This window comes from Apostichopus japonicus, chromosome 4 (genome assembly GCF_037975245.1).
Source record: "Apostichopus japonicus isolate 1M-3 chromosome 4, ASM3797524v1, whole genome shotgun sequence".
Lineage (NCBI taxonomy): Eukaryota > Metazoa > Echinodermata > Holothuroidea > Aspidochirotida > Stichopodidae > Apostichopus > Apostichopus japonicus.
In genome coordinates this window covers 13,308,311-13,335,000 of record NC_092564.1, presented here as the reverse complement: position 1 = coordinate 13,335,000, position 26,690 = coordinate 13,308,311, and the positions used below count along the sequence as shown (strand labels likewise).

The 26,690-nt window shown below is 37.1% G+C and overlaps 2 protein-coding genes across 6 annotated transcripts; both read left to right on the top strand.

The window, feature by feature from the left end:
* The first annotated feature begins 4,874 nt into the window (after positions 1 to 4,874).
* On the top strand, positions 4,875 to 10,465 carry LOC139966506 (lectin-like). The gene is made up of 4 exons (XM_071969582.1): positions 4,875 to 5,022; positions 7,277 to 7,413; positions 7,846 to 8,008; positions 10,008 to 10,465. Exons 2-4 carry the CDS (start codon positions 7,289 to 7,291, stop codon positions 10,206 to 10,208), a joined length of 489 nt encoding a protein of 162 aa, XP_071825683.1. The 5' UTR covers positions 4,875 to 5,022; positions 7,277 to 7,288; the 3' UTR covers positions 10,209 to 10,465.
* Positions 10,466 to 16,659: 6,194 nt separating this feature from the next.
* Positions 16,660 to 26,562, top strand: LOC139966505 (echinoidin-like). 5 transcript variants are annotated; one of them, XM_071969579.1, is made up of 8 exons: positions 16,809 to 18,345; positions 19,138 to 19,384; positions 19,575 to 19,623; positions 20,528 to 20,585; positions 20,809 to 22,235; positions 22,912 to 23,045; positions 23,423 to 23,603; positions 25,528 to 26,562. In XM_071969579.1, the coding sequence occupies exons 6-8, from the start codon at positions 22,924 to 22,926 to the stop codon at positions 25,765 to 25,767; spliced, it is 543 nt and encodes a 180-aa protein (XP_071825680.1). In that variant the 5' UTR covers positions 16,809 to 18,345; positions 19,138 to 19,384; positions 19,575 to 19,623; positions 20,528 to 20,585; positions 20,809 to 22,235; positions 22,912 to 22,923; the 3' UTR covers positions 25,768 to 26,562. The 5 variants fall into 5 exon arrangements, with proteins under 5 accessions (XP_071825677.1, XP_071825676.1, XP_071825679.1 ...); XM_071969576.1 differs by lacking the exons at positions 22,912 to 23,045; positions 23,423 to 23,603; positions 25,528 to 26,562 and having other exon boundaries at positions 16,660 to 18,345; positions 19,138 to 19,380; positions 20,809 to 22,229; XM_071969575.1 differs by lacking the exons at positions 22,912 to 23,045; positions 23,423 to 23,603; positions 25,528 to 26,562 and having other exon boundaries at positions 16,660 to 18,345; positions 20,809 to 22,229.
* The last annotated feature ends 128 nt before the right edge of the window (positions 26,563 to 26,690 follow it).

The following is a 26,690-nucleotide window of genomic DNA, read 5'->3' as shown; positions in this document are numbered from 1 at the left end:
TCAGCATATACAGATATTGTTTACAAGGTTTTCACAATTTGACCTCAAATGACCGTTGATCTCTACTAATGACTAAAGGGTTCTTGTACTCATTGTGGGACACATACATACCAAGCTTCCCCCTCTTGAGAAATTGCATTTACAAGGTTTTCACAATGTGACCCCTGCCGACCCGAATGACTCTTGACCTACACCGAAAAAGATAGGCTTTTTGTACTTAAAGGTATGTTATTTTGGCCCCAAATATGCCAGATATTCAAATATAGTCACCTTTGGTCAAAATTCTTAGACTGTTTTTTATTACCTCGAGAGTAACTTTACCCGTTTTAATTTGGGGCCAGTACAGACTACCTTTAACGTGACACACCTACATAATAAATATGAGATCTGTCCAAGCTTCCCTTCTTGAAATATCGCGTTTACAAGGTTTTTCAAATTTGACCCAAATGACCTTGACATCCCCTCAACAATAGGCTTTTCTACTTAAAGTGGTACTACTATACACCAAATATGAAACTGGTCCAAGCTTCCCTTCTTGAGATATTGTGTTTACAAGCAAGGCGTCACACACACATACACGCATTCATCCCCATCATGACTACAAAGGCCAAACCAAAAAAGGGCTTCCCATATTAATTCTCCTGTTAGGTTAACGGCCGGCCAACTGAATGAGTTCGTAGCATATATTTCATCGGCTTGTATCCTTAATCTACCAAGTGACTAGCATCTAGCAATATTGTTAACAGCAGAGTACACTACCCCCAACTACACCTTCCCCCAACCCCACCCCACCCCCACCAGCATTATGTAGCTTATAATGAGTAGTCATAACCGGTGCTGTGGCCGAGTGGATAAGGCGGTGACATTTGAAGCAATGAGGCTTAGCAGTCGGTAGTTTTGGGATTCGATCCCCGGCAAGGTCATAGTAAGGTGGGTTTTTCATCCAAGAGCAATCTATGGTTTTCCCATCTGAAATAACTTACTAAATTGAAAGGATTCCAAATTTGTGTTAAAATGTAGAACTGGAAGTCACCGGACGTCAAAGTTGTACAAAATGTTCAACTCGTGGTCTCTTATACACAATATATATAATTTTAACTTTTTTGGAAACTTGTGTTTCAGTGTAAGTACTTTATGTTGCATTGAAGTTGTTTATGTAGGCTAGAATTTAAACGAGGCAAAGGCACATGAAATAGCGATTAAAGAGAACAATTCAAACGGATGCAGATTTCTCAAAAGATGAAGAAATGCGTAATGTAAGATGTTACCTCATAACTAGAGCAAACACGTGGAAGAAGGGCAAATAGCTTTCTCTTCAAGTCCCTGTGGTTTCTATTGAATAAGAACACCAAAGGTCAATTCATAGTTTGTACTTTCAGCTTTGCATATGAAACTGCGAATGAAACTAGATCCTCCGATCTCTATAAATAGCTGAGAAAAGGACGTGTTTTTTAATTAAGTCTGATCGTGGCGTCTGGGTTTGGAGCAAAGATTCCGTCTAGTTCTTTGGTTTGGGGTTAATCATTGACAGCCATCTTATATTGTAGTTTGAACAATATTCTGTTTTTCTCAGGCGGTTGTTTCGCTGTCCTTGTTAGTATAACGATAAGTTCATATTTGTTAAGATTGTCAGCCGAAACTTTACCACACAATTAATTTTTTTATAATATTTCGCGCCAAGTCATTCATGAAAACGTTTGATGGTGTTCTGCATGCTTGCAGGAAGAGACATTATGAGGTGGAAATATATTACCATGGAGGTCCCGCCAGTTCAATAGGATACTTGGCAAGTCAATGTTGAACTGGTTTGGGAAGATTAACAGCTATATAAACTACTTTTTGAAAGTGAGAAATATGTTTTTACGTTCATGCAACTTCTTTGTCCGGATTTGTTAGTGTTTGGTATTGTCTATGAGTTCACCTGGTGGTCTCTTGCAGTGCTCTACGGTGATAGCTGATGTCCGCGTATGACGTCAGAATATGGACGGTAAATGGATGATTACGATAGTGAAAGTTCTATATCATTGTCATAGTGGAAAGAAGATCATGTAAAAGTTGAATGGCTTCCAGTACGGCTTCTTAGTTTAGTTTAGATTACTTTCAGTTTTGTAGCATATACACGTTATAGAATGAATAAGTACAGTAACAAACAAATTATCGCTGTAATGAAAAAAAAAACGATCACCTCTGATAGATTTAGCCAATTTTACCATAAAAACTTGCTGGACCAAGTTTCAGTTAACTCGAATAGGGAGTCCCGAATTTATTGTGTTTACTTGAAAATTTGATTCCCAGTGACAAATATCGATATCTCGTAGTTGAAACGGGGCGACCGGGACTAGAACGTGCGCATGCGCATAAATGTGTCTTTAAACTCTTGATGCAAGGACATATCGCTTAATACACAGAAAATCAATGGGAGCAATCTCAACAGTTTGTGTTATTTTGAGATTACGGGAAAGTTGATAGAGCAATTAACAAAGTAAAGGAATGTGTACTATTTGTTTTCGGGAGCTTAAAGCAAACATGGAGATTTCATTAATGCGAAAAGCTAACCAGCTATAATCAACTGGTCGCAAGAAAAGGAGTTCCTTCTTATTTCAATATTTGTTTTACAGTTATCACGTCAGAAAGAGGTACATGGGCCGCTTTCAATTCGCCATTTTCTTGTAAACTGACTAAGTGTTATTTTGCTTACTTATTTTGTCTTACTAGCCTACTTCAAAGCAATACTTGTTTTGCCTCCATGGTTACAACATTCAAACTCTGAAGCACTTTCAAGTATAACACTATTTATAGCTTCAATGTTCCGACTTCAAATGCAGAGTCGCAAGTAGAATGGCATCATTATCAACCATGTAAAGTGATATAGTTGAAAGAAAATGCCAATATTCTTCACAACGGAAATATGCTTACGAGAGCAACTGTCTGTTCCGTATACCTGATTCTTTTCGTATTCAAAGTTCACGCTTCATTTTTGGAAGTACTCTTCGTTACGAATATTGATACATTTATATCTATTTTATATTTGGATGTTTACTTTGCAAAAAGAAAATAATAATGTCACAATCAAGAAACAGAAAATTTCAACGTGAAGGTATCCGTGTACGGACTAGAGACAGATCAAACAGAGGGCAGTATAGTCATCAGAATCAACTACAGAAAGAACTTACAAAGATTGAGGATTTACGTTTAAAGAATGTTATGGAAAGGTTTCGAAATAGTTTCAAAAAGGAAGACGAAATTGCTGGTTCAAATTGTGAAGAAACAATTTTAGAGCAAAATAAAAGACCAAGGTCTAGTTTTATGCCTTACATTTCTTCCGCTGACTCTAGTGATGCCGAGGATGCAGGTTGTGAGGGGGCTAGGGCATTACCCACGAATCGAGATTCTCAAGATAAAACTTCAGATAACATTGAAAGTCTAGCCTCAGACAGAAAGAAAACAAATACAAATTTATTTATCGAATCTCCAGAACATATGAGAATAACTTTTCGCCGAACTAGACGACCAAGATCTGTGGAACAGCTAAAATGTTTGTCACCGGCAGAATTTGATCAACTTGTCCAACCGAGAAGTTTGCATGAATTTTGCGAATTAGTTGCAACTGATAAACATCAACGTCGATCTCAGCAATTGAATATCAGGTCCAAAAGTAGGCCTACGTCATATCACCATCGACCTGCAAAACGAGAAGTAACTCGACGAATCGCCCGAGCTGGTAATGTACCAACTTACACAAACACTGCAGATACCGAAAAATCGCACAATTTACAAGCTGTAAATATCTCTGCGGACGTTACCAGTAGAGTGAATAATTCTTTGACTGTGGGTAGGCCTACTAGGTCTTGTCAGAACTCAAAGGTTGAAGGTTTATTCAAAATGGCGGTGTACGGTGTACTTAGTTCATCTTCACTAAATGACAAAACTTTAAGATCACAGAGCGCTATGGGTACGATAAATGGGAACATGCAATCTTGGCCTAGTAGGAAGGAAATGGCATCGAAAAGAAATACGATTAGCAGTGAGCTATGCGAGATTGTAGGACCGATTGTGCCAGGGGGCAGAGTGCTAAAATTACTCCCAAGACATGCATGGGACTCACATTAATTAAAGAATAGAACACGATAAGAGCTACAAACTATAATTGCATTACTGACTAAAGTCGATCCTATATTATACAAAGAAGGAGAACAAAAGGGGAAATATAAAGCAACCATCAGAATATGATAACTATATCTAGGGTCCCAGCCTATGTATTTACCCTCTTTTTCTGTAAGTCTGTAATTCTGTAAGTTAAATTAATTTCGAAAATGTTTTAAGTTGTACTAGACTTGAGTGGAAATTCAAGTTTCTCACCATCGCGAGCTCCTCTCAGCTTCAGATGTAGCAGAATATACAAATAGAGATGCTGAGGCACTGTCGTGTGCAATGAGAGGGCGTGGGCGAGGGTGGGGTGGCGGGGGCACGGAATTACCTCACCTTCCCTAATCTGTTCAGCTTAAGCACCACGTTTCAGTGACGTCAATTTGCCTGCAGGATATGGTCAATTGACGCTGTCACGTCATGGGCAAAGGCCCTTAAACCACTGTTCGACCTCGCGAGAGTTAATAAGTTTGTTTTTATAGAATAGACTCTCTTTATCGTGGAAAAGTTGTCTATGTTCAGTCAGGGAATTGCTGGAACCTTAATGTTTCCATATCATGATTCAGGTGACCTTGGAAGGAAGTTTCTTAACTAGAGAATATATTGTTTCCAGAAACTTCCAGAAGATAGACAACGTTGGTGTCAAATGTCACTGAATTATGAGACGGTTAGCGGAAGCACAATCACATTAAAACAGATATACTCGACTGTCGCTCAATGCAACCCATTTCGTTATTCGCGCATGCGTAAATGAATGCCCCACCTACAATTACATCGACATGTGATATAAATTGATAGTTCCGTGTTCATTCCCGTTCTGTTGTTCAACTGACTACAAGCTGCCTTCAAGAATCTAATTGTAACGAGCTCAATCAGGTGAGATATTAACCTTACATACATTTTGGCATGTTGCTTGGAGGTCGTTTTCGTTACCATTAAACACCACTCCAAATGCTACTTTGTCGTAGGTCTTAATTAATGCTTTCAGTAGATATTTACAATGTATATCTTTCAAGTTCAATGTAACTTATTTGTCAACTTGAGTTTGGGGAGTCTATTATTCCAATATATTATGTTATACTCACCAGTCAGATACGATACTCTATATTATTGACTTTTGGTTGAAAATCGAATGTCGCACCCAAGAGAAGACTGTGGTCAACTTGAGTATTTCTGGAATTTTATTTAGAAAACATTTTCAGTCTTAAACTATATTAAATATACGAAGGAACTTAGTAGGCGTTTAGAAACAGGGGGTCAAGAAAAATGGGAGGGAGGGTCACCCTTGCAATTGTCAAGGTGTGGGTGGTGTAGGGCTGGGGTGGTGGGGGAGGGGAGGGGCGGGGCAGTAGACTTTTTCTGCTGTCTGACATCATCAACTAATGATGCACTTCAAGGCTTCGTTTTGTCATTCAGCAGGATCCTTTGCATTGGGAACAACAACATCAATAAACAACAGGTGTCAGGTACTCAAGCTGTAAAATGACTCGTTTCATATATCTCATAATTCGTTATATATTTGCCCTTTCTCCTAAAGTTCGATAAAACAGTCAAAATTTACTTGTAAAAGGCAACAATATCAATAGAAAACCGAAGTAAAAGGTGGCAATTTTGAGATGAAACATTTAAAATTTCGACATACAACTTCCGAAATTGCAAGCAAAGGTTTTAAATGTAGAAAGAAAATATTAACATTTCAAGAAAAATGACCATTACAGGTTAAGTTGGGTCCAAGAAGTCGAATATATGATATATATTTGAAACTTTGAGGAACTATAGATTAAATTTCGATAAAAAGGAAGTCGTAGTTTTGACAACGCAGTTATGATCAAATAGTCGAAATTTTTAAATAAAATAATCAGAACTTTGGCAAAATAAGTCGAAATTTTGATACAAATGCTCCAATCTTTCGATACAAAAGTGTGGAAGCTTCGACTTTGAAAAAAACACACACAATAAAACAGTAAACGTGAGGTCTACATTCTGCTAATGGAGTCAAATTTACTGATGAAGGTCAAAGGCTGATACAGAAATTCGAGAAAATTGTCCAAATTTAATAGTCGAAGAATCAATATAAATATTGTAATTTCTGAAGCTTTGTCATTAAGTATTCGAAATTGCCAGAAAAGTCTAAACTTCGAATATTTTTTTTTAATTGTATCGAATTTTTATATCGAGCATATTCCAAAATGTGTTATGATATAGTCGGAATGTTGCGATAAAAAGTCACAATTTGTGGTGTGAAAGTCGAAATAGTCCGTACAGAACTTCGAAAAGTTACGAAAAGAAATTCAAAAGTTTTGAGAAAATAGATAAAATTCATCTACAAATGAAGAAGAATTTTGGAGGTTAAATAGTATAGTCGTCTAGTAGTAACTTTTAATACCAGAGGTTGAAATTCCATTTGGCCGACGTACCACCAGTGAAAATCCTATAAAAAACAAAAGTTCTATGGTCGACCCCCCCCCAATCCCCACCGGCTATCTCCCTAGCCCCTCGCGTGTTGATACTTCCTACGACACTGACTATGATGAGTAAATTATACGCCACTGATATAGACTGCAATAGAAAGTTTTGATCTTCACAAATACACCATTTCCTCAACACCTGCATTGTACATTATGTAGTATAAATCTTACTTGTACACTTATTGTTTACTATTTCTAAAAACTATTGTCAAACATATTATTTTTTTGGAATATTGTATTTTGTTATTTTGATTAAATTTAAGTGAGGTGTTTTAAAACACGACTCCAAGCTCCACCTCCTCCTATCACCGACCTCAATAAAGGGCCTTTTACCATCGCCATACTGGCTTCATGCTGGAGAAAAAATATATCCCCAGGATTCTTGAAATTAATAAAGGACGTTAGTTAACAACAATTTTGAGATAACAACTCTTCCTAATTTTGCTGAAGGCCCCTTTTCAGTCAATAAGTTTTGTATGTTAAGAAGCAGTTGTAAATATTGAAGGGTGAAAGGAGGAGGAATAGGGGGGGGGGGTGGCTTCGGGAATTGGTTTTTGGCAAATATAATTAAGATCCATTAATGATTATGTATTGTCATGTCATCTGACTGTACACTCGTCGCCAGTGAATTTCATTTCCACCTTCATCACCTTCGGTTACAGTAAACTTCCAAAATGATTCGCAAAGGAGGACTGGCAACGATATTTCTGATTATCTGCGGCCTCGGGCAACTCTGTGACGCTCAAGTCGAAGCTCAATGTCCCCCTCACTGGACATTTTGGCGTCGGCATTGTTACAGGTGAGATCGTGAAGTAATAAGATGTATTACATATTTTCATAAGTATATATATATATATATATATATATATATATATATATATATATATATATATGTGTGTATACATGTGTATACATATACATATATATATATATATATATATACATAGGTTAAACCCACGTCAGTAAACCCCATCTTGGTTCTTCTTCAATCGGAAGTGTATAAATGCTGACGGTATGAACCTCATTTCCCAGTGCGTATTTTACCGTAGTTGCTACCGGAACTTGATTGCCCTAATGGAAGAAAAAGACATTCTTATATCTTAATTGAAAGTAATACCACTATCGCATTTGACTGGCTACACCGAGTAAGTCATGGTTAACATCATACAGTTTTGCTTACTTTATTTTGTAGCAAATTGTGTACGATATTTTTTTCATCCGTTAATTAAAGGTTTATTAACAACCCTCGTTTGAGTTGGTTATCAGCCGAGCAATACTGCAACCGGCTTGTACCCGGAGAGTTACCTCATCTTGTATCAATCGATTCGGAACTTGAAAACACCTTTGTTCGAGCTTTGGTGGACAATCTGCGAGAACCCTCTTCCGCCAGAAGGGTGAGTAAACATGATCACGTGACCGTGACGGTGACAGTTGAACTATATATATATATATATATATATATATATATATATATATATATATATATATAAATATATATATATATATATATATATATTATAGTAGTTGTATCATCACGTACAAACAATGTAACACTATATGTAAATTATCGTGTGTATTCAGTTTGGTTAGCAATGCCACTCGTGATAGTTTTAAGTGTTCTCCAGATAATTATATATTTCATTTAGTAGTTTGAGACAGATTCACATAGTTTGATAAGCCTGGGTGTTAATTGCTGTTACTCATTGTATCTCAATATTTAGTTAAGTAGTTATGTACATATGTTCACAAAATATTTTAATTGTGAGTAAGTTAACTGATGCCAAGTACAGGACCGTAGTTTGCGGTGGGGGCGGGTTAAGTAGGGGCAGCTGTCCCCGTGAGATTTACACTTCCTAAATAAAAGAAGGCCTACGATAATGTGAACGCCTGGACAGTATGCGTTATTTCAGTTAGTTTTAGCGAAATGATCATATCATATCTTCCGATTTCATTATAGTCAGTAGTGTGTAACCTCAAGAATCTTGGCACGTATTGTAGGATTGACGTTCATAAAGAACACAAGGGTTATTTTAACCGCTCATCACGTGTATACACACACGATCGCGGATGCGATGACAGTGCGTTTGTTTTGGCTTACCATCAGAATGCCCTAGCATGCGTTTATATATCAATTACGGTGAATTACCTGTGTCAAACAATGAATTCTGCACCTGAGCTTATAAAGTAACGTTAAGTCCTGTTTTTCACATACAAACTGATTTTACCGAATAAAGTTTTTTTTAAGTTAACTTTTTCTTTGGAAGTGTAAATTTCTAAAAAAAAAATGAGATCTCAATCTAAGAATGTTTAGATACAACTTTCAATGCTTGGGAAGTGACATTTATGGTTTTTATGTTTCCTTTAATGTGCCAATTTAACCAATAGTACATAAAATATACTTATGATTCCAAAAGTGTGCATGTTGTAGACATCTCTGTAAGAAAATTGTTTCCATTTTTGCTTTAAATTACAATTTATTACTCATGGTAAAGGTCCTAAGTCACACCCGGATGTTGAATAGATAAGGCTTTCTTTAAAGCTTTAATATCAATTCAGGGACCAAACAGAAAGAATCGTGAATATTTTAAGTTGTGAATCCACCCCCTGGAACCCCGCCGGGCGTCGCCCCTAGACCCCGTTAGGAGCCATGGTAAAGGCCGGTCCCTGGATGCCACCAGACAACGGCTTTGCGCCAACGCGCTCGCGGTGTGCGCTACGCTCACATTCCTTCAGTTTATCCAATGTTCAGTCATTTATTCCCCCCCCCCCCCATCTTTTCAATTTGGATTGACGCCCCTGCCTATATACTTCAGAAATTAGCCCGAACGGATGAAAATACCACTCTTACACTACTGTTCTTTGTCAAGAACAAACATTTTCTTGTCTATAAACATCGTAAATGAACACAAGTATAGCAATCCAGTTGGTATCCCAGATGACATCGTTGGTTGCATGACAGTACTATAGTACGGTGTATTTTGAGGTCCGTAGCCGGAAAATTGTAGAGTGGGGAGGGGGAAATTTGGCTGACGTCTAACCCAGGAGGGGTCTCCCCTCCCCCTTTGAGATTTTTTTGTTTCGGTCAGTGGGCTTAGTTGCAAAGTTGTGCTATCATTCCATCATTTTAACTTCATTTGTGTATAATATATACAACTTGAAATGTTGCCAGTGTATACGACTTCGCGTGGGTGCGTGAGTTGTAAAATGTAACCCTTTTAGCCAGAAAGTTTTGAGATGGAGGCGGAACACGCCCAAATGCCCCTATATATACGCCCCTATATATATATGTAATAATGACGTCACAAAATACAGACAACACACTTGTGTTTCATCCTGAACAAAGGAACGTATTTGGCTCTATTTGATCTATCAGTCTTTATCCTTTATTGACAGCATTCCTGGATGGGTTATAATGAAATCGTACGGGAACGCAACTGGGTTTGGTCGGATCAGTCTCGATCTTATTATAGCAAATGGGAGCGTGGTCAACCTAACAACAGCGGCGGTGACCAAGATTGCGGTGGTCTTATTAACAGTGGTGCCTGGGATGACTTAGTCTGTTCACTCAGGTTGCCATTCACCTGCAAAATGTAGCCTGTGCTTATTAATCATTAGTGTTCGTTTGGATCTATAAAGTCTCTTATCACCGCCAGGTTGTAGCACAGTTTACAAGCAGTGGTTGATAGTGTTGAAAATACTGGAACACAAAAGCTCATTTCAACACTTTGGTTAAAATTGTTAGTATCCCCTCTTTACATTAGTGTAAGCTGGCTGAAGTAGCCATTCTGATTTCTCCAAATTTCTGCAAAAGGTCACAATAATAAAGTGAAAAATAAACAAAAGTAAATCTATTTTTATGTCAGTCCTCTTTGGGAACAAGATGATTGAAACTTCTCCAGGATGTTTGATTAAGTTTAATTTTTGTAAGCCAAGAACAGAGAGCGGTGGAGAGAGAGGTACGTGGAGACAGAGGTGGGTGGAGAGAGAGGCAGACAGACAGACATACCGACCGACAGCCAGAGAGATAGAGAGAAAATGATGAAGACAGCCCTCGTGCCTCGAGAACACACGATAAATAATTAAAGAGACAGGAGAAAGAAAATTAAAATTAGAGGGAACCTGCGCCTAAACTACCACTGTTGAATGACACCGTCGATAGATTGAATGCTTTTGCACGTTTTCATACACATGCATACACACTGATCACGGCACAAATTTGGCCACTTTGCATCGAGTTCATGCGTACCGTTTTTTAGATAACAACATGTTAAGTTGACACGTTTTTAATGAGCCAAAGTGAACTTGAAGCAAACATATATGTATGATGTGAGAGAAACAGGCGTTGACAAATTTCTTTTCTGTTTGTCTTTAAAACTAACATTATTACATTTCCTACTTCAAAACTGTGGAGATACCTCAACATTAACACCCCAGTCATTGACATGCTGTTAACTTTTTAATCTCCTTTGGGTAAAGTTGGAAGTCTAGCCAGTACAAGACCAATAGTACGAAGCTCTAGGGAGGATTTTTTATTTTTATATTTCGTACGTACGTAATAATACTACGTATACGTACGTAATATTTTTTTATAACGTACGAACGTGGTAATTTTACGTTCACAACCGGTACATAAGAAGTAACTTTACGTACATACTGTTACATACTGGCCTACATGCAAGATAAGTGCATATACGTTGCAAACTTGTTAGATAATTAATAACTATAATCTAATAATTACACAAGACAGGCAATTCCAGTTGTTGAGGCTCTGTATTCAATAGTCATAATGCAGTATGTCTGTATATAGTTCTCTAGTAGGGTGTTACTAAAACGAATGACAATTGTGTTTCACATAACGAATTTCGATATGTTGTACACACTAAAAAATTGCGTTGACTAAAACGAATGACAGCTGCAGACATTTGCTTCAACCGGATATCACAGTTCAGACTTCGTGTTTACAAGCCACGCAAACCGAGTGGACGCGAAGTGCGTGGCTTACAGATCTAGTAAAGTACGGACAAGATACAAACGCACCTTAAACTAAGCGAAATTGTAAGTCTGATTTTAAAAAGTAAATTCAATGTCCTTTTTCCGACATTAATTGTTAATAACCAACAACACTATCATCTTAAAACAGCTAAAAATTTCAGGAAGAGTCCTAACAATTACTTCAGTTATCTTTCTGTTTAAATCTACATAGGTAAATGTCAAAAGCACAGCACTCAAGCGCATTCTCACACAAAAACTTTCCCTGTGTTTCTATCCGTAAATTACACAAAAACCCTGCAACCACGTAACATGTGATTTTCCTCAAATCAACTTTTTGTTAGTTTGTCCCCTCTAGTAGATGTTCTATAAGCTCATTTACTCTTAAATTCAAATATGGGCATAGATAGGCTAGGATGGTGGCTGGGGTCAGGGTAGGTATGTAACATCCATGCAGGACTGGCAGTGGTTGGTCTAAACTGCAGGTTGCAGTACAATATGTTACATCTCCCTTTCTTTGTTAGTTAGATGATGTCACAACAACCAGTGTATTAAATACAATGACTACATGAAATTTTAACATAGAGGTTATATACAAACATTAGTGGTTAAATACAAAGATTAAGAATATCTTATTTACATGACGTAGTCCTTCGCCCAGACAGGTATTGTCTTTAGTCTAGTGCTTCTACGTATCTCTTCATTAGTCTCAGTATTCTCTCGCATGTCTCTCCTCACTTTCTGGGTCAACAAGCTGCATGTCTAGCTCTTTTAATGAGTCATAGTTTTCCTTATGTTTACCCTGGTGGAAATTCCAGTTGAACTTTTGAACTGGATTCAACTGGAATTTTCTATATGGATATTGGCCCAAATTTGAACTAGGTCGAAATGGGTGAACTGGGGTTCCCAACTGGTTCAACTATGTTTTACTGGGTCCAACTGGTTCAACTATGTTTTACTGGGTCCAACTAGTTCAACTATGTTTACTGGGTCCAAATGGTTCAACTGTGTTTTACTGGGTCCAACTGGTTCAACTATGTTTTACTGGGTCCAACTGGCTCAGCTATGTTTTACTGGGTCCAACTAATTCAACTATGCTTTACTGGGTCAACTATGTTTTGCTGGGTTAAACTGGGTGAACTTTGTTTTACTGCTTATATTTTGAAATAGTTTGACCTGGGATTCTCAACTAGTGTTATCTACGCAATATAACACCACACTATTAAAAAGTTTTCATTTTTTTACGGTAGATCTATACTGCACTATTTTCAGTGTTGGCCACTGAAAATATATAATATGAAAATATATAATATCCTTTATTGTAAAATAATATCCTTTATAGTAAATAGTATCCTTCATAATAAATAGTGTCCCAGACTTTCAGTTGAATATCACAACTTCCATAAAATAAAAAGGTCTACAGTAACTTAAAATATGTAAATTAAGGTTTAAAACAAACTATCCAGCCATTAAAACTATCTTTCTCTTCTTTTACAACTGCCTTGCTCAGATACTCATAGCCCACTGCCTAACTCCCTAGACCCTCACAAAACTCCTTTGTTCCTAAAATATATATACTCACAGACCCCAGTAAGGATTGAGTGGACAACCCTGTCTTACACCTCGAGAAATACTAAATTACTGAGAGAGATGACCATTGTTAATAACACAAGATGTGACGTTCCCATAATAAGTTCTAACCCACCTAATAAAATTTGGACCAAAATTGAAGAATTTTAAACTTTGATAAAGAAACTCCCAGTCTAAACAATCAAAAGCCTTTTCAAAATCTAGAAACAGAAGAGTACCTGAAATATTGTTGGAATTACAATGATCAATGAGGTCAAAAACTAGTTTAATGTTCTCACCGATGAAACGTCCTTTTAAGAATCCAGTTTGCTCATCACTAATAATGTAATTTAAAACACGCTTAATACGGGTTGCCAAGCATTTGGCTCCAATCTTGTAGTCAGTATTTAAAATTGCTATAGGCCTCCAATTTTTCAAATATTGTAAATCTTTGAAGGCTTTGGAATCAAAGAGATTATTGCCCTGCCCTGTTCATCGGCTAAGTGTGTACAACTGAAAGCAAAATTAAGAGAATTAGCTACAAAGTACCCTAAAACGTCCCAAAAATGTACATAAAATTCAACTGATAATTCATCAGAACCGGTGGTTTTATTCTTATGCATGGACCCAATAGCCTCTTTACATTCATTGATGGAAAAAAGACCCTCGCACAAATAACTCTGATCATCGGTTAGACTCTTGTGATTAGTACAAACATCATCAAAAAACGAGACAGGAGAAATATTAAGACACTTAGTATAAAGTTTACGATGAAAACTAACAGCTTCACTTAAAATATCCTGACAATTTGAAACAATATGACCATCTTCATTGCGAAGCTGTAATATGTTATTATTTACCTTGTTGTAACGTTCAAGATTAAGAAAATACTGTGAATTTTTCTCACCATATTCACACCATCTAGCCCTAGAGCGAATAACCATGCCCTGAAATTTATAATCATATAACATATCTAAATTGTATCGCAGATCTGCTAAAGTGCTATTTAAACGTTCAGATGGGCAGATAGTGATTAAACTTTCCAACCTGGCAATCTCATTTACTAGATAGTATTCAAACCTTTTACGCTCGTTCGCACGAATGGAAGAATAACGCATACTAAAAGAACGGATGTTCACCGAATCATTCAAATAGGAATCACACGAAGCAGTTCTGTTAATAATATCAATAATAGAATCAGAATAGCACAATTCTTCTTAGAGTGAAACATTTAACTCCCAGTAGCCACGGCCCCTTGGCTCAATCTTACAATTAATAGTAAGAGTAACGCTAGAATGGTCGGACCTAAATATAGAAACAATGTCAGCTGCACTCACAGTTTGAACAATGTGTCTAGAACACCAAAAGAAATCAAGTCGACAGTGAATAGAATTATCAGAAGAATGCCAGCTGAAAAGCCGGGCGTTAGGATTACGATCACGCCAAACATCAACGAGATCAAGATTTTCTGCTATCTGAAGCATAATTTGGCGGGCATTAAAATTAGTTCTTTGCAACCCTCCAAATTTATCATGAGTTAAATTACCTACAAAATTAAAATCACCACCCCAAATAGTCGATGTACAATCAAATGCTGTCAAATGTTGTGCAATATTACTAAAGAAAAATGGGTCATCTTTGTTTGGACCATAAACATTGATTACGGTATAAATCTGATCTTAAACATTAAAATCAATAATAATATACCTTCCATTTTCATCGACCCTAGATCGTATAATAGTGATATTGAGTTTCGGGTTGAAAAATAAACCAACACCTCTACTGTTATTATCCCCATGGGAAAGAAAAAGATTACCACCCCATTCTTTTGACCAAGAGTTCACATCACAAGGAACAGGGTGAGTCTCTTGTAGTAAAAAAAACGTCAAAACGACGATTACGCAGATAAATAAATAACTTTCTTCTATTCATATAGTTACGTAACCCACGAGCATTAAACGAAACAAATTTTACTTTAATCATTATGTACTTCTATACTTATAGGATAAAGTTTTTTCATTTTTTGGCCAAAAAATACATAAAGTTACGATAGATGCGCGCTACAATATTGAGAGTACTAGCCCGCTCGATCATCTACATGGCTGGCTGGTGAATGCCAGCCGAACATACACAGTCTTCATTGCAATCTCAATTTCACAGATTGGCTACGCAGGAACAAATCCAGCCTCAGATTAGCAAAGAACTGTGGCGGCGAACAGTTAATTCTGCACACGCAAAGAAAATAGATCGCCTTGAGTAGCATTCTTCTTCAAAACAATACGTCAAATTCTCTACTTTGGTTCGTTATGCTCGAATTTAACAAGGCAGTAAACATTTGAACGCATATGAGTAAACAACATATCCTGCAAAATAGTTGCAAGCAACAATAGTTCATAGTATTTATCCGCAACGATTCGGTACGTGTGATCTGGGGCACGAACAGCTAGCCCGTAATGGTTTTGCATTATAAAGTCCATGGCGTGATCGTGAAAGTTAAAATCTTGTATGGTAGAATATAAATACTGTACTTCAGGGTACCAATAGAACTCCACCTTATTATTGTTCAGGAAATTAAAAATATTTTACAAAATTTCAGTCATATTTCAACCAAGAAAATGCCAAATTCAATAGATTACAGTTGCATGATAATTAACGGAAAGGCACAGTTACACAAAACATCAATTTCTTTTTCCGTCAAATCTCAGTCAACTGGGAGGTGTATGCTTATTATTATTATTACACCAGTACTTATAGAGCCCAATATCCCGAAGCTCAGTGCGCTGAAGAAACAAGTAAACAATACAACAATTAACCATAGACTTCCTTAAAGTAATGTGTTTTCAACAAAGATTTAAAGGTAGAAACAAAACATGCGTTCCGAATGTTTGACGGGAGTTTGTTCCACAATTCAGGAGCAGTGTGACTGAAGGCATACCGCTAAACAAAACAGACCATACCTATAACATGTATGTTTGATCAAACTCTGCCAAGAGAGAATAAAAAATCACAAAAAATCATGTCGGTTTTTTGCTGAAGACGAGATTGTTGTCACATTTGTCTACTGTTAATGTTGTGCTCAAGCAATCTCGGTTTACATATCTTGGTGCAGTTAACGTTGATGAAGAAGTGATTCAACTCAAGTTACAGTAATAGTTGAAACATGATGCTGTCTAGGCAGATTTGAGCAAGGTGCATCAATCACACTTTTGCCACAGCAACGAATAGTGTAAAAAAGTATAATGGTAGAACGTTGACAAATACAAACTCAATACAGCAGTCACCTGCAGATCAAAATAATGTTGCATACACGCTAGCCTACATTCATTAATATTCCATAAATGAAAATGGTTGGCTGATATTTTATTTGATGTCAAAGTTGTTTACATATTTAAAAAAAAATCATGTCTGTCGTTATGAATTCTTGCATATAAATAGCTTTAGCAATAGCATTAATTTGTGATCTAGAGAGTGGTTTGAAGGTTAATTTGCATGAAGATATGATGTTTCACAGTAACATCAGCACTTGATATACAAACTATATATTATACTGTCTTTCAAAGTCATGGCTGTTTTGACATAATACGTAAGTGGTTTAATGATAATAATGTGGTCTTCTTTTTCTCTGAAACCCTTGCTGTTTCCTTCCAGGTTGGTGTGAGTAGACAATTCCTTTGTGAGATGGCAGCTGCTATAGAATAAAATGATACAATGGGTCCACAAAATATTGTCGCAAGTTTTGCAAAAGCTTGTACTCTGTACAGTACTCGAACTTTTACAACAAGTTATATTCTATCACTGAAAAGTTGCTAAAGGGGTCAGCGACAGCTGCTACTGAGAAACGTTGCATCAAGATATTCTACCTCTTGCCGTCTATTGAATGAAAAGAAAGTTGGCCTATTTTTATTTGGAAGGCCTCCAGAGCCCAATTTAGATGCTGGCAAGCAATCCGTGGAGGAAGGCATTGAAAACCTTGACCCTTTATCAAGAGAAATTTTGGAGAAACTTCACAATGCTAATAGTCCAACAGTTATTCTTAACATTTACAAAGATAATAAACAGTTTATGACAGACAGACATACCAGTAGGGCCTTGCAGCAGTTAGCCCAAGTTTGGGAACTCAATCCGGAAAATCTTCCGGCTGAATAAGTGATCGAAAGGAGCTGCAAACCGCAGAGCCAATGTTCCGCGAGCTTTGCCTATCGTGTCTCAGAGATGCACAGCATATGGATGATTTCACTTTCTTGGGTCCTTCATAAAATAGGTGTTCCAGAGAACGGTGCTCTTGTGCATACTTTGCTAGAACATTCCAAACATAGACTTAATGAAATGTCTTCTGCAACATTTGCCATGTTCTGTCAAATTGTTAGTTGTTTGAAGATGGACACTGGGATGTCCTAAGCTCTTCGGAAAGCTGTGATGTTGATCGTTCCAAAGATGATCGTGAAAGCCGATGCTGTTTGGCAGTGTGTCACCTACCTAGAGACAGCTTGGAAGGATATTTCATGGAGCGAGAGGTCCAGGCTTCTACACAAACTGATAGCTTTGCTCAAACTGGATCCTTCTGTCACAGTTGAAGATTGTTGTCAAGTTGTCGAAGCACTGAACTCTTTGAAGGTGCAGTCTGGAGAAACCGTCGAAGCAGTCTGCGAGCAACTGCGTGCACATCATAGCAACTTGTCTGCCATTGATGTGTGCAGACTGATTAAAGGGCTGGGTAGATTTAGATACCTCAATCTGGATACGATGAGACATCTCGTTGATCGTGTCAGTCAGGCCTTCCAGGAACTCGATAGTTACCCCCTCTGCGATGTGTTCAATGGTCTAAGTAATGGGAGATACCACCATGCACACCTAGCAAACCAAGGTTGTAGGTATGTCGTAGACTCTATCAGTGATGAGGATTTAATGGTTGAGATAACTCTCGTAGCCGCAACTTCCAGGTATTTTACCAGACTAAATCTAAAGCCAGATCAACTAGATGAGTTTCTTAAGCTTTCTCACAAAGAGTGTGAAGTGTTCTTTAGCCAAAGAGCAGCAGGTGCTACAATGCAAGAGAAAGTAGATGCTCTTGATGCTTCCTACCACCTAAGCCTCTTGAATAACCTCAAACCTCCTCTGACAAGACCAAGGTTTGAAGCAAAGGCCAGAGAATACCTTCAAGCAGGCAATCTTTGTGAGTACAGTATGTTTGTAATATTATCAACATTATTTTAAATGAAACATACAGATCTTACCATGTTACAAATTAATTGACGGTATGCACATTGACGTGACAATTTCCTTCCAAATTTTGCGTGTGAATAGGCTTCATTTATACTTGTGTGTGTTGTCATATTTCTAGATATCACTACACGTCTTCTTTTAAAGAGTTTGTTCTTCTACATGAAGTCTTTTTAGTTTCTAAGAATAGTTCTTTTCTCAACTGATTTCTAGTTTAAATGACACAGCAGATGCATGAATTTTGTGGAAACATGGTATAGTTGCTGTGTATTGTTCTGATCAAGCTGTAAGCAATGTATGAAATCTCGCATCATCCAATTTCCTCCCATGCAATGGGAATGCATAGAACTATTAACGTTATTTGCAATACGTTTATGAAATATAAGTTTGATGTCCAGCCAGGTCACTTGCATCAGAAAACTGCCAGAATTTGAAAAGGGAAATTAGAAAGTGTGACACCATATACAAATTATTTATTAAAGTGAACATGTTAAGAAATAAACCCCGTGTCACTTGGTTAAAATCAATTAAAATACAAACCTGTATTTATATGATTATTTTTACAGATTACCCTTAGTTTTATATACCCCTTTGAGTCCTGCCTAATATACTGACCCCCTCTTCAGCCCTGTTTTATAAGCATAATTTCAAGTTCGTTTTGCTATGATTTTACTCTCTTACCGAAACGAGTCTAACAATGCAGCAGCGTGGTACAAATTACTTAATTATTTTTTCGTTTGCACAGGGACTGCAAATGTGCAGAAGATCCTTTTACAGATCGCAACACTTCGTTGCATGGATGGTAACTTTGATTCGTGATCATACCATCGATGGCAATGATCAGCTAACTCAACTACTACCCAATCCATGGAAAATTACTCAGCGCCATGACCACAGCTTCGAATCAAAACTGGTCCTTGATTTGTTGGAGGATTCTGGTACATTCTGAAGATGGAATTCAGCGGTTGATTTAGGAGGTGGACTTACCGTAGGTATATTCAAAATCCTTAATTTTTGCAAAATTTCAGTTGGGGATTTATTGGTAAAATTGTCCTTCCAAAATGTAGTTTAATATTTGTGACAAATTGATTGATTGAAAGGAAAGAGGGAAGAAAATTCCGGATACCTTTTACGAGGTAAGAATATTGATTGACTCAATAATGTGCTTTTATTTTCCATCAGATTTTGTTGTAATGTCATCGAGTACCAATCTCAAGCCAACCAATAAAAGGTATGCTCCTCATTCCAGTTTAGATCAACATTTATTTTCATAGGGATGAAATTTGCTTTCCACTTACCTGGCTAGACACAACTACTGCACTCTTGCTGTACTGTTTCTACAACCATCTGTTCAACATTTCACACTGACTCGACCTGCCAACCACTTCTGGTCTATGGCAACACCTTTTTCATTTTAAGTAAAGATCACGGTACCGATTTTTATATCTGTTCAATTCGAATATAGAGCCATCTTCTTGCAACTCGAGATAAGGGACAGGTGATGGTATTTCGTGTAACAAGTAGAATAAATTATTTGCAGAAAGTTTGCCAATTTCTTACTTCCGTTAGATGTTGTGAAATGAAAATATTAAGTGCAAATCAGTTGCTTCCTTGCAGCATTTTAAACCACCTTCATAAGTCTTGCAAAGAACAATGAGATATATAGACCAAAGACATAAAGATCCAAGAAAACCTTACTTCCTAGGGTTTTAAATTTTATACGTTGTCGATCACCTGATGTAACCTGACTGTAGCTTAGCATAGTAATATTTAGTACTCCAATAGTCCCCGCTGTTTTTAAAATGGAAAAGAAAGCTGTTATTCATCATGATGCAGTTTTTTTTAATACTAACAGTATGTTTTGCCATCTGTTTAGCATTTGTGACATACAGTACCTGCAATTGGATCTTTAAATTTGGTATAAAGTTTAAAAAATTCTCATTCAAATGCTGTGACCATCTGTAAAGGAGAAAGTACTTTGTATGAGAAATATTAATGAACGTAGATGCTATGTTTGTAATGTTGTAATCAAATAATAATACTATCTAATTAATTAAGTTGATTTTAATTGTACAACTATTTTTATGCTTATAAATAGTCCTGTTTGAATTCTAAGTAAATTGTTTCCTTTTCAGCCTGGCATTAAACATTCCTCACCAAGAAGGCCAAGCAGCTAATCAGAACGGTCATTTGGTAGGGCTTTATTATTTAAAAGACAAATTGATGAAAAGCCTCGGATATCAAACATTATGGTTAAGGACACGATGATTACTTTTTTATGCCACCTAAAAACAGTTTTTCGTTTATCCAATCTTAGAGTATTGCTTAACTGTCTGTGGTCACAAATTCTTGAATTGATCAATAAAATGTTACTTTCTTCTCTTGGAATATTTACTAATGTCTTTGTTCCTTGCAGATCCAATCTAGCTATTTGTCGAAGAACCAACCAGAAGGAAAGGAACCCAGAGATGCTTCAAGAAAATGGTGTCAATCTGCACCATCATAAATAACACTTGTATTTCTGAGGTCACTCAGACAGAGAACTACTGGGGTCATTGAAGCCTAAATTCTCATTTTAGTTATTCAAGCTAAAATGTCAAACACAATTAAAATAGCAAGAAAAATTCAAATGTCAAAATATCTTAAATTGTAAGGGTGCAATGTTCTATAAACATTAATCACATTCATGCAAAGTAAGCATCAACATAAAGGTCGAAACTTTTTGAAAATGGTAATGAGACTCCAAATATGGTAAAAAGGAGCAAACAAATGCAAAACATCTCCAAAAGGAAATTAAAGCTCCTTTTTGTGGATTTTTAGTATACAATAATAATATTATTAAAGGCTCACCCCTCAACAACAAGGGACCCAAACAGACCCTAGTGGAACCCCACTAGTAACGTCCTGCCAAGAAGAAGCGCAGCCTTTAATTACCACCCTCTGTTTCATCCAAGAGCAATCTAAGGTTTTCCCATCTGAAATGACTTTTTAAATTGAAGGATTCCAAATGTGAGTTGAACTGGAAGCCACCGGACGTCACAGTTGTACAATATTTTCATACTCGTGGTCTCTTATACACAATATGTATAATTTTAACTTTTTTTTGGAAACTTTTCTTAAGTACAATGTGTTTCAGTGTAAATACTATATGTTGCATTGTAGTTGTTTATGTAGGCTAGAATTTAAACGAGGGAAAGACACATGAAATAGCTATCAAAGAAAATTGCAATTTCAAACGGATGCAGATTTTTCAAAAGATAAAGAAATGTGTAATGTTAGACGTTACTTCATAACTAGAGCAAATACGTGGAAGAAAGGGCTAATAGCTCTCTCTTCAAGTTCATGTGGTTTCTATAGAATAAGATAACCAAAAGTCATTTCATAGTTTGTACTTTCAGCTTTGCATTAATATGAAACGGATCTTGAGGTCTCGCAAAAACGAGCGAAACTATATTCTCTGATCTCTATAAATAGCTGATAATAGGACGTGTTTTATTCATTAAGTCTGAACGTGGCGTCTGGGTTTGGAGCCAAGAATCCTGTCTGATGTTTTTGGTTTGGGGTTATTTATTGACAGCCATCTTATATTGCAGTTTGAACAATATTTTGCTTTACTCAGGCGGTTGTTTCTCTGTCTTTGTTAGTATAACGATAAGTTAATTTTCCTAGGATTGTCAGCCGAAACTTTACCACACAATTCATATTTTATTCTATTTCGAGCCAAGTCATTCATGAAAACGTTCGATGGTGTTCTGCATGCTTTTGCTATGTCGCCCGTTACCAAAAACGATAGAACGGCAGGCTTGCAGGAAGATACATTATGAGAATACGAGAGAATATGAGGTACGTTATGGAAATATAGTACCATGGAGGTCCCTCATTTCAATAGGATACTACAAATATCGATTTCTCGTAGTTGAATTGGGGCGAGGTCTAGGACGCGCACATGCGCATAAATTTGTCTTTAAACTCTTGATGTAAGGACATATCGCTTAATGCACGGAAAATCAATGGAAGCAATCTCAACAGATTGTGTAACTTTAAAGTCGCAAGTAGAATGGCATCATTATCAACCATGTAAAAGTGATATAGTTAAAGAAAATCCCAACATTCTTCACACCGGAAACATGGTTACGAGAGCAACTGCATATCTGTTCCGTATACCTGATTCTTTTCGTATTCAAATTTCGGAATTACCTCACCTTCCTTATCTGTTCAGCTTAAACACCATGTTTCAGTGACTCGAAATGCTATTTTGTTGTAGGCCTTAATTGCTTTGAGATAAAAACTCTTCCTAATTTTGCTGATGGCACATTTTAGCCGGTAAGTTTTGTTTGTTAAAATAAAGAAGTAGTTGTAAATATTGCAGGGTGAGAGGAGGAGGAATGGGGGTGGCTTCCTGAATTAGTTTTTGGCAAATATAGTTAAGATTCATTAATGATTTTGTATTATCATGTCATCTGACTGTACACTCGTCGCCAGTGAATTTCATATCCACCTTCATCACCTTCGGTTACAGTAAACTTCCAAAATGATTCGCGGAGGACTGGCAACGATATTACTGATTGTCTGCGGCTTCGGGCAACTCTGTGACGCTCACATCGAAGCTCGATGCCCCCCTCACTGGACATTTTGGGGTCAGCATTGTTACAGGTGAGATCGTGATGTAATTAGATGTATTACATATTTTCATATGTATATATATATATATATATATATATATATATATATATATATATATGTAGGTTATACCCACGTCAGTATACCCCATCTTGGTTCTTCTTCAATCGGAAGTGTATAAATACTGACGGTATGAACCTCATTTCCCAGTGCGTATTTTACCGTAGTCGCTACCGGAACTTGATTACCCTAATGGCAGAAAAATACATTTTTGTGTCTTGATTGAAAGTAATACCACTACCGCAGTTGACTGGCTACACCGAGTAAGTCGTGGTTAACATCATACAGTTTTGCTTACTTTATTTTGTAGCTAATTGTGTACGATATTTTTTTTAACCCGTTAATTAAAGGTTTTTTAACAACCTTCGTTTGAGTTGGGTATCAGCCGAGCAATACTGCAACCAGTTTGGAACCGTCCACAATGATCGAGAGGGTCACTTAGCTCATCTTGTATCAATCCATTCGGAACATGAAAACAACTTTGTTCGAGCTTTTTGGGACAATCTCCGAGAACCCTCTTCCGCCAGAAAGGTGAGTAAACACGATCACAACATACATATATATATATATATATATATATATATATATATATATATATATATATATATATATATATATATATATATATATATATATACCACGTACAAGCAATGTAAAACTATATGTATATTATACGTGTGTGTCCAATTTGGTTAGAAAAGCCACTCGTGATAGTATTAAGTGTTTTTGAGATAATTATATATTTCATATAGTAGTTTTGAGACAGATTCGCATAGTTTGGCCTGGGTGTTAATTGCTGTTTCTCATTGTATCTCAATAAATAGTTTAGTAGTTATGTGCATAAGTTCACAAATATTTTAATTGTGATTAAGTTAACCGATGCCAAGTACAGGACCGTAGTTTACGGTGGGGGCGGGTTAAGTAGGGGCAGCTTTCCCCGTGAGATTTCCACTTCCTAAATAAAAGAAGGCCTACGATAATGTGAACGTCTGGACAGTATGCGTTATTTCAGTTAGTTTTAGCGAAATGATCATATCATATCTTCTGATTTTCATTATAGTCAGTAGTGTGTAACCTCAAGAATCTTGGCACGTATTGTAGGAATGGCGTTCATAAAGAACACAAGGTTTATTTTAACCGCTCATCACGTGTATACACGATCGCGGATGCTATGACAGTGCGTTTGTTTTGGCTTACCATCAGAATGCCCTAGCATGCGTTTATATATTCAATTACGGTGAATTACCTGTGTCAAACAATGAATTCTGCACCTGAGCTTATAAAGTAACGTTAAGTCATGTTTTTCACATGCAAAGTGATTTTGCCGAATAAAGTTTTTCTAAGTTTTTCTTTGGAAGTGTAAATTTCTAAAAAATGAGATTTCAAACTAAGAATGTTTAGATGCAACTTTCAAGGCTTGGGAAGTGACATTTATGGGTTTTTTATGTTTCCTTTAAGGTGACAATTTAACCAATAGAACATTAACTATACTTATCATACCATAAATGTGCATGTTGTAGACATCTCTGTAAGAAAATTGTTTCCGTTTTTGCTTTTAATTATTTATAAATCATGATAAAGGTCCTAAGTCACACCAGGATGTTGAATAGATAAGGCTTTCTTTAAAGCTTTAACATCAATTCAGGGACCAAACAGAAAGAACCGTGAATATTTAAAGTTGTGAATTTAAAGCTGGAACCCCGCCGGGCGTCGCCCTTAGACCCCGTCAGGAGCCATTGAAAAGGCCGGTCCCTGAATGCCACCAGACAAAGGCTTTGCGCCAACGCGCTCGCGGTGTGCGCTACGCTCACATTCCTTCAGTTTTATCCAATGTTCAGTCATTTATGCCCCCCCCCCATCTTTTCAATTTTTATTGACGCCCCCTGCCTATATACCTCAGAAATTGGCCCAACCGGATGAAAATACCACTCTTACACTACTGTTGCTTGTCAAGAACAAACATTTTCCTGTCTATAAACATCGTAAATGAACATAGGTATAGCATATATGCATGACACTACTATAGTACGGTGTATTTTGAGGTCCGTAGCCGGAAAATTGTAGAGTGGGGGAGGGGGAAATTTGGCTGACGTCTAACCCAGGAGGGGTCTCCCCTCCCCTTTGAGAATGTTTTGTTTCGGTAAGTGGGCTTAGTTTCAAAGTTATTGTATCATTCCATCATGTTAACTTCATTTGTGTAGTGCAACTTGAAATGTTGCCAGTATATACGACTTTGCGTGGGTGCGTGAGTAATAAAAGGTAACCCTTTTGCCAGAAAGTTTTGAGATGGAGGCGGAACACGTCCAAATGCCCCTATATACGCCCCTACATATATTAACGATATATGTAATAAAGCCGTCACAAAATACAGAAAACACACTTGTGTTGTGCATCCTTAACAAAAGAATGGAATTGGCTCTATTTTATCTATCAGTCTTTTATTTTTTCTTGACAGTTTTGCTGGATGGGCTTGAATGAAATAGCACAGGAAGGCAGATGGGTTTGGACGGATCAGTCTCCAGCTTATTATAGGAAATGGGGCAGTGGTCAACCTAGCAACAGCGGCGTTGACCAAGATTGCGGTACTCTTGATACCTATGGAACTGGGCGTTATTTTGGTGCTTGGAATGACGGAGCCTGTTCACTCAGGTTGCCATTCATCTGCAAAGTGTTGCCTGTGTATATTAATCATTAGTGTTCGTTTGGACCTATAAAGTTTCTTATCACCGCCAGGTTGTAGCACAGTTTATAAGCAGTGGCTGATAGTGTTTAAAATACTGGAATACAAAAGCTCATTTCAACACTTTAGTTAAAATTGTTAGTATCCCCTCTATACATTAGTGTTACCTGGCTGAAGAAGCCATTCGGATTTCTCCAAATTTTTGCAAACGGTCACAATAATAAAGTGAAAAATAAACAAAAGTAAATCTATTTTTATGTCAGTCCTCTTTGGGAACAAGATGATTGAAACTTCGCCAGGATGTTTGATTAAGTTAATTAATTTTTGTAAGTCAGGAACAGAGAGAGGTGGAGAGAGAGGTTAGTGGAGACAGAGGTGGGTGGAGAGAGAGAGGCAGACAGACAAACATACCGACCGACAGCGAGAGAGATAGAGAGAAAATGATGAAGACAGCCCTCGTGCCTCCAGAACACACGATAAAGAATTAAAGAGACAGGAGAAAGAAAATTCAAATCAGAGGGAACCTGCGCCTAAACTACCACTGTTGAATGACACCGTCGATAGATTGAATGCTTCTGCACGTTTTCATACACATGCATACACGCTCACGGCACAAATTTGGCCACTTTGCATCAAGTTCATGCGTACCGTTTTTAATGAGCCAAAGTGAACTTGAGGCAAACATATATGTATGATTTGAGAGAAGCAGGCATTGACAAATTTCTTTTTTGTTTGTCTTTAAAACTAACATAACATTTCCAACTTCAAAACTGTGGAGATAGCCTACCTCAACATTAACACCCCAGTCATTGACATGCTGTTAACTTACTTATTAATACTTTCCCCAGAGTGTGGTCCCCTCTGCCGCTTAATATAAGAGAGTTGCTCCTCTTTGGCTCCCTCCAGTCATTCATGAATGGCATTAAGATTCACTTTTT

What these genes read in the sequence shown, in the direction of transcription:
- LOC139966505 (XM_071969578.1), top strand. Translation starts at nt 17,589, where the DNA reads ATGTTGATCGTTCCAAAGATGATCGTGAAAGCCGATGCTGTTTGGCAG. An exon ending in CCTTCAAGCAGGCAATCTTT is followed by an intron (nt 18,346 to 19,137) that starts GTGAGTACAGTA and finishes TCGTTTGCACAG; the next exon opens with GGACTGCAAATGTGCAGAAG.
- LOC139966506 (XM_071969582.1), top strand. Translation starts at nt 7,289, where the DNA reads ATGATTCGCAAAGGAGGACTGGCAACGATATTTCTGATTATCTGCGGC. An exon ending in TGGCGTCGGCATTGTTACAG is followed by an intron (nt 7,414 to 7,845) that starts GTGAGATCGTGA and finishes CGTTAATTAAAG; the next exon opens with GTTTATTAACAACCCTCGTT. An exon ending in AACCCTCTTCCGCCAGAAGG is followed by an intron (nt 8,009 to 10,007) that starts GTGAGTAAACAT and finishes CTTTATTGACAG; the next exon opens with CATTCCTGGATGGGTTATAA.